Here is an 8,570-nt window from a genome sequence, read left to right on the forward strand (position 1 = left end):
TCCTAATCTTTGTCATTTGCTTCAGGCATGTGGCTCTATACCAGCCTAGACATTTTTCAGGTACAGGGGGTGGGTCAGCAGCAGGAAGTAAGGAAACCAGACCTTCCTCAAGTTAAGGACAGTCTAGTTAGAAAGGACCTGGGTGGGAATCTCATCCACATTCCTTCTGGTGTTTGGAGACCTCTACCACACCCTTACACATGCCTCTGCAACCTCTGTTTGAAGCACCCATGATAGGTTTCCTTACCATCCTAAGGGAACAGGATGTTTTATGACAGCTCTTTGAGAAATGTTTTCCAGAACTGAATAAATTTTGCTTCACAAAGTTATTGGCCAATGGCAGAGGATTAAAGCCATTTACCCACAAGAGACCCATTACATCTCCTGCAATTAGTTGAACAGTACCCAGGTATTTAAGTCAGAATCTTATGTGCCCAAATAAATTCCTTTTTCCTTTTCACCCTTTCACATCCAACCAACTCCCATGCTCCATCAGTTGTATCTTGTGAATGTTTCTCAAGTGTGTCTGGCTTCTTGATTCAGCTGCCTCTACTGTAATTCTGGCCATCATTGTCCTCAATGGTAGGATCTGACATAGTGGCGTACAAGTATCAAAACTAGGAAACTGACCTTGGAGCACTACAACAATAAAATACGGATTTTATTTGAATTTAACCATTACTTACCTGGATTATTTTTTTTCTTGGTGTATAGTTCTATGAAATGTTATCACAATCATAAATTTGTACAACCAACAAAATTAAGATAGAGAATAATTCCATCATCCACAATAAAATTTCATGGGCTTCACCTTTATGGTTATACCCTTCCTGCAGCCCTATTCCCTGCCAACTCCTGATGTGCCTTCTATCATTTAATTTTGTCATTTTAAGAATATTATATCAAAAGAATCATACAGTTTTTAAACTTTCGAGATTACACTTATTTTACTTAACATAATGTCTTTGACATTCCTCCAAGACATTGTATTAATTAATAGTCTGTTCCTTTTATTCTGTGATTTTTCCAGTTTATTTATCCATTCACTTGTTGAAGGACAACTGGTATTTCCCGGTTTTTTTGTTATTAAAAATGAAGGTTCGAAATTGTGGTATTTTCATAAAATATGATTCAAACTTAAAAAGGAAGGAAATTCTGATACATCCTGCAGCATGTATGAACCTTGAAGACATCATGCTAAGTGAAATAAGCCAGTCACAAAAAGACAAATACTATATTACTTCACTTATATAAGATATCTAGAGTAGTAAAATTTATAGAGACAAAAATTAGAACAGTAGTTACCAGGGGCTGGAAAGGGGTGGGGGTGTGGAAATAGGGAGTTATTGTTTAATGGGTATAGAGTTTCAGTGAAGGATGATGAAAAAGTTCTGGAGATGAATAGAGGTGATGGTTATACAACAATGTGAATGTACTTAATGCTGCCAAATTGTATACATAATAATGCTCAAAATGGTAAATTTTAAGTTATTCATATTTTACAATAAAAAGAAGAGTAAAGTAAATGGGTATAATACAACATCAGTTATACGTAATAAGAAAGTGTAAGTAATATGAAAAAAAAAATAAAGCAAGCTAAGAGGAAAGAGAGTGGGACCACTTATACAAAGTGTTCAGCACAGGATTCTCTGAGACAGGAATGCTTCAATAGAAGAGAAAGAGCCAGCCAGTGTCATGATGGAGGGGACCTGCAGGCTGGGAAATCATGGAATGTACAGCATGAGGTAGGGCATGGTCTCGATGTGCCAAAGGTGACTGGGAGTCTGCTGTGCCTTCATGGATGAGTGTGTGCACATCTGCATGCCTGTGTGTATGGTTAGTATGCACAGTCATGTAGGTATCTTTATGTTTCTCTGTTGAAAGCAAGGATCTTGGGGTGACTAACCATGTGAGCCTAATCATGTTGGTTCAGCAATGAGAAACTGCCAAAATGGATGGCAACCTGAAGAAGAAATTGTGCAGCGTTAAAGAAAACAGCCACCAGCATTGCATCAGAAGACCCTGGGAAATGCTCCTAAAAAGAGTTTAGTGCAGTCCTATTAAGAGTTGTTTATTATGAAGGCCAGGTCTGTGTGTCCCTGTTCATAAGGCTGATTGGGCCTTGCATTACTAAGTCCAGCCTCTTTCCTCACCCTGAAATATCTGCCAGAGCACCCCACTGGAAGGCCCGTTTTCTTGTCACTGCATTCCTGCTCTGCAGAAACCCCAGTAAGTCCTTTCTGGTAAATGGATCCGGGGTCCTGATCAAATAGTCTTGGTCCTGATCTTGCAGGCCTAGAGAACAGTTTGTTGGGGAGGGTGTGGGGAGCTGGAAAGCCTAAGCCGTGTTGGAGTGTCTCTTTCTCTGCTTTTTCTGGGGAAACCATAACTTTCCTGGGTTCACCTGACCCTTTTCAAATGGGACTGTGCCTCTGTTTTCAAAGAGAGCCAAGAAGGACTAGATCCTCAAAGCTGGGCTGCTGAGGTTTCCTGGGAAGGGGCAGATGGACAAGAACTTTGAAGGACAGATGAAATATTAAGATTGAAAAATGAGAAGGGTATTCAGGGAAGGTGGTATAATTGCCAGTGGCTTTAACTCCTAGAACATACAGAATACCTGCTAGGAAGTAGAGAGGTATCAGGCACCCTTCCAGGGCCAAGAGAAACTTATTCTCCCGGCAAGTCTCTCTTGCAGTGGGAAATAAAACATCAAAGGAAGCAAATTTAAGTTAATTCTGGCTGATTAGTAACTAGTAGTGATTCCTCCCCCCTGGATCATTAGTCTGCAGCTTAGTGCCTGCCACTGAGTACATGCTGGTTAACTGGCTCTGAGGGCAATCATCCAGGTATGAGGATGGGATGCAGCTGGACCCAAAGGGGAGAAGTGTATGAGAAAGATCCATTTGCATTTAATCTATTAAACCAGAGGCCCAGGCACTGGTGATCTCCTTCCCCACAACAATGCAAATTGTTGTGCCTACCTTTGTTCAATATTAATCACACACCATCACATTTACTTTTCCAAATCCCGAGTCTTGTGGCCAGGAATAGGTCATCTATCTCTGTATCACCCGTGCTTCATATAGGTTATAGGAAAGAAGGCCTGTTTGGTAAATACATGTTGATTAATTGAATAAGATGAGATCATGTTGCTTGACTTTTCCTACACCAAGGTGAGGACCATGTCCCTGTTTCCATCGCTCCATCTCCTTCTCTTGATTGTGATGACTGCATCTCACACAGAAACAGAAAACTGTGAGAACATGCAAAATACCTGCCTTGTGATTGCCTGCGACTCTCCAGGAATCAATGGCCTCCCAGGCAAAGATGGGCATGACGGTGCCAAGGGAGAAAAGGGAGAACCAGGTACAGTTTGGGCTGTTCTGTCTCCGTGACACTTTATCTTTCCTAGGAAACTGCCTAGAGATATGAGAAGGGTGATGCCATAGTCATGTAGCTTGTATATCTCTTAACTACATACTATAATTCAAAACAGAGACACAGCTCTGACTCTCTGGCATTCCAGACACCCACACAGGAATTGGGGACACTTGGTTGTCCCACTGGTTCAGGGAGTTGACCCTCAAGGTAGACAACCCTATACAGCACAGGAGGCTTTTTTACAGTCATTGTAAGCAGTGGCTTAGAAAAATTAGCACTGGATCAATGTCCTCTTTCCTTTCGCCTGGGAAGGGATTGGGTATCAAGCATTTGGAGAAATAGAGCTGTAACACAAATATTGAATCATATTTCCTTTGCCCTCCAACAGGACAAGGACTCATAGGTTTGCAGGGCCCCCCTGGAATGGTGGGGTCTCAAGGGAGCCCAGGAATTCCTGGGTTGCCAGGACTAAAGGGCCAAAAAGGAGACTCTGGAATTGATCCGGGTAAGGAGTTTACCTTGGCACGGTCTAGGCTGAAGGCCCCCAGGGTCCAGGCACTCTGGGTACAATGTGGGAGATGCCCCTTCTCCTGCTGCTTCTTGAGAAGATCCCCCACTCTGCTTCTTAATCTAGTAGCCTCAGTCTCTGCTAAATTTCTAGGTTACATAGAGCCTCAGGGGATTCCTATCAATACCTGAGTACAGACTCACAAACCCTTCAGGTGCTTCTGAGAGGTGCTGAGCCCTGGCTCTTTAGCTGAGACAATTCAATGTGAGGTTCCAGTTCAAAGAGGGAAAGGAGACTACGTATGTGTTGGGCTTATTACACCTGTTTTCACATCCATGGTATGTCAGTTATTTTTCACCTATGAGACACAAACAAAACACAGTCATTTATTTAAATCACAATTCTGTAGATCAGCCAAGTGATTCCTCTGCTGGGCTTAGCTGAATTCACTCAGGTGTCTATGGTTACCTGATGACCAGTGGTCTCACTAATGTTGTCTGACAGTTATTTGTCTATCAGCTGAAGTGAGAGGGTAGTTGAGCCATGGGTTCTTCCAACAGACTCACCTGTCCTTATTCACGCAGAGGTGCTTATAAGATTCCCAAGAGAGGAAAGAGAGGAAGGTTTAAGACCTCTTAAAAGCTTAGAACATGTACATTATTGCTTGTGCTCAGAATATGTCACAAGGCCAGCTCAGATTCAAGGAGTTTAGAAAGAGACTCCACTTCTTGATGAGAGAAGCTGTACCATATTGAGGTCATTTTTGCCACTACTACAGATGGCTTGCCTCATACCCTCCCCCCTTGGATAATGGACAATGCATAACAATCTTGGTTTACTGATGAACAGAATAAATTTAGGGGAAAAAAAAACAAAAATGGAAAACGAAACTTCCTCAAAGACAAAACCTTGAAATCTTTTTAGTCAATATTCGCCAGCTCAGAAGAATTCCTCAATTATTTTATTCCATAGTTTTATCCACAATAGAGCTATTTGGGGGAAAAAAAAGAGTGAAAAGCTTGGTCTATGGAGTGCTATCATACTAGGTTATCAGGAAGTGTATGTATGTATAAAGTACCTTTAGACACAGTCAACAGATGAAGAGTGATATTTTGGGCTGAGTCGAAAGACTGTTCCTTCTTTTTTGCTTGTTGATACTTTTTGTTTTCCTTCAAAGAGCAAATATTTTAAAAGAATTAGTTTCTCTTAGTTTGAAAAGATACCCTACCCTCTTGTACTTCTGAGATGCCTTCACAACAATGTTCTTTCACTTTGTTTTAATTTTCTAGGTAATAGCCTGGCAGATCTGAGATCAGAATTGGACAATGTCAAAAAGTGTAAGCCTTTTTTTTCTTACTTTTCAGGCAGTTTGAGGTTTGGGAAAGTGGAAAGCAACAAATATTTATTAAATACATTCAATTTTCTAGCACCTGGATGGGTGATTCTCATATTCCGATTTCATGAAATCTTCACAACATTTTGGTAGAAAACAAGGCCACAGGAAATTACACAATTTGCTCAAGTGCACCGAGCTAGTAAGTGGCAGAGGTAGTTTATAAATCAAAGTCAGTCTGACACCAGAGACCCTTATCCTATTTCTTTACAATAAGTGTACATATACATCACTGAAAATGTGACCTATGCCTTTTTCCCTTTGTTATGCTGTTGCTGAGAACTGATAATGGGACTTAATCTATTTCTTCCCCTGGCCTAGGACAAATATTCTCAGACATCTTAATTTATTTTCAAGTAAATCTCAGGATAAAACTTAGAATTCTAAACTGTATGTATTCCAGAACTCTGGTCCCAAAAGACAAGGACCTTTGTTTCAATCTGTCTTTTCAGATTAAGGCTGCCAGATTTTTTTTTTTTAATTTTTTGAGGGGCTCACCACGACATATGGAGGTTCCCAGGCTAGGGGGTCTAATCGGAGCCGTTGCTGCCAGTCTACACCAAAGCCACAGCAACACCAGATCCAAGCCGCGACTGCGACGTACACCACAGCTCAAGGCGACACCAGATCTTTAACCCACTGAGCAAGGCCAGGAATGGAACCTGCAACCTCATGGCTCCTAGTCGGATGTGTTTCTACTGAGCCATGATGGGAACTCCTGGCTGCCAGATTTAACAAAGAAAAAGATAGGACATCCAGTTAAATTTGAATTTCAAGTAAACAAGTAACTTTTTTTAGTACAAGTAGGTCCTAAAAATTTCATGTGAGGAGTTCCTGTTGTGGCTCACAGTGTTAAGGGTTGGACTAGTATCCATGAAGATGCAGGTTTCATTTCTGACTTACTCAGTGGGTTGCCTCAAACTGTGGTGTAGGTTGCAGATGTGACTTGGATCCCGGCGTTGCTGTGGCTATGGCATAGGCTGGCAGCTGTAGCTCCGATTTGACCCCTAGCCTGGGAACTTCCATATGCCAGGGGTACAGCCCTAAAAAAGAAAAAGAAAAAAAAAAACCTGCATGTGAGATACTGATATTAAAAAGAAATAAAATTTGAAATTTAAATGTAACTGGACGTACTGTATTTTATGTGGCAGCTCTACTCTAGAAGCCTTTATCCAGAAAAACATTTGGGGCTGAGATTAAAGATGAGCCATTGTCATTCACATTTTCCTGTTTTAGGGCTTATCTTCTCTCAGGGAAAACAAGTTGGGAAGAAGCTCTATTTGACCAATGGTAAAAAAGATGTCCTTTAATGGAGTGAAGGCTCTGTGTGCCCAGTTCCAGGCCTCTGTGGCCACGCCTACGAATTCTAGAGAAAACCAGGCCATCCAGGAGTTAGCTGGAACTGAGGCCTTCCTGGGCATCACAGATGAGTACATTGAAGGCCAGTTTGTGGATCTGACAGGAAAAACGGTGACGTACCAAAATTGGAATGACGGTGAGCCCAACAATGCTGATTCTGCGGAACACTGTGTGGAAATCCTGAAGGATGGCAAGTGGAATGACATCTTCTGTTCCTCCCAGCTTTTAGCTGTCTGTGAGTTCCCTGCCTGAGGGAGCATGACCCTCAGACCCTCCTGTCCTTCTTACTCACCTTGTGGACAAACAGTGTGGTTTGAAAAATGAATCTATATCAATATCCCATATTCCCAACTCCCCTTTGTGGGGAGTCAGAGAAAATGAGAAGAATGGATTAAATGGTGAGATATGGAAGTAAGAAATGAGAAGAGACTAATAGTGGTATAAGAGATTCTGCTTCAGACCCAATTACTAATAATAATCCCTAACAACAAATAACAACACAATAATAATAACAGTAGCAGTAGCAGCAGCAGCAGCAGCAGTAGTGGTACTAATAATACACTTTTAAATGTTTACTGTGAGTCAGACCCTACATTATGTATAGTACATTAATTACCTAAGTTAATTAGGCCGTTTATTTTTGTTTGATTAGTGTTATCTAAGGTACAAAAAAAATAAATTTATTTTTCCATTTTCTCTAAACACCTGTGTGCCTTTCTTTCTCTTTGGGGTGAGGGCTCCCCTAAATGGCATACTCCCAGCCTAATTCCACAGCTCTTCTGCCAGTCTCAGTTATTAATAGGATCTATTTTGTTGCTTTCTTTCTGAACTGTATTTTATATTCTTTTTAATTAACTGCTATACTAGGTAAAGAATATAAAGATCAAGTGAATGGATTAATGAATTCTCATATATATACACCCATGTAACCACCTGCCAGATCAAGATACAGAACATCTCTAGTATCTTAAAAGCTCCTTCATAACCCTTTCCAGTTGATATTCCTAAAAGTAAATGGCATTCTGAGATCTATTACCATACATCAATTTTGGGCTCATGAACTTCATATACATGCAATCATACTATACATACAGTTTTGGGTCTTGCTTATTTTTCTCAAATTTAAGTCTGTGGGATTCATTCATGTTGTTAACATGTAACAGTGGATGTTTCATTTTCATTGTCATATAGAATTACACTATATGAATATATCTCGGTGTATTCATTCTATTGTTAATAGACACTTATATGGTTTCTAATTTTGACCATTAAGGAAAAAAACCTTGAATTTTCTGTACTTATCTTCTGGTATATACATGCACTGATGTCTCTTGGCTAACTACCCAGGAGTAGAATTGGTGAATTATGGGGTAAGCATGTCTCTAGCTTGAGTATATCCCTGTCAGTTTTCCAAAGTGATCATATGAATTCACAGTTCCACCAGCAATGTGTGTCAGTTCTAGTTGCTCTTCATCCTTGCAAAAGAGTTGATATTTTCAGTTTTTTTTTTTAATTTGCCATTCCTTTGGGTTTTTAATTTCATATTTAATTTCCTTAAGATTTAGATCTATTTATGTTTTCTATGTCTTTTTTTGCAGCTTTGGCAAGTTGTGCTTTTTCAATGAATTCGTCCATTTCATTTGAACTGTTGACTGTATTGGCATAATGTTGTTCCCATCATCTTCCTATTTGCTTTTAATATACATAGGATCTGCAGTGATGTCTCCATTGCAACTTTCATGGTACTTTCTCTTTTTTTCTTGATAAGTCTTTCTAGGGGTCTGTTAATTTTATTAATTTTTTTTTCCCAAAAGCTGCATTTTTTGGCATTTCTTTTCTCTATTAACCTCTATAATCAATTTAATTAATATATGTTCATAACTTACCATTTCATTTGTGATCCCTCTTCTTTGTATTAAATATACTCTT

At 40.0% G+C, this 8,570-nt stretch overlaps 1 protein-coding gene across 1 annotated transcript; it reads left to right on the forward strand.

The window, feature by feature from the left end:
- The first annotated feature begins 3,182 nt into the window (after positions 1-3,182).
- MBL2 (mannose binding lectin 2) lies at positions 3,183-6,893 on the forward strand. The gene is given in 5 exon segments (XM_047762290.1): positions 3,183-3,366; positions 3,770-3,914; positions 5,186-5,226; positions 6,519-6,574; positions 6,576-6,893. Coding segments are annotated over 5 exon segments (744 nt in total).
- Positions 6,894-8,570: the final 1,677 nt, after the last annotated feature.

Source organism: Phacochoerus africanus, chromosome 15 (assembly GCF_016906955.1).
Source record: "Phacochoerus africanus isolate WHEZ1 chromosome 15, ROS_Pafr_v1, whole genome shotgun sequence".
Taxonomy (NCBI): Eukaryota; Metazoa; Chordata; class Mammalia; order Artiodactyla; family Suidae; genus Phacochoerus; species Phacochoerus africanus.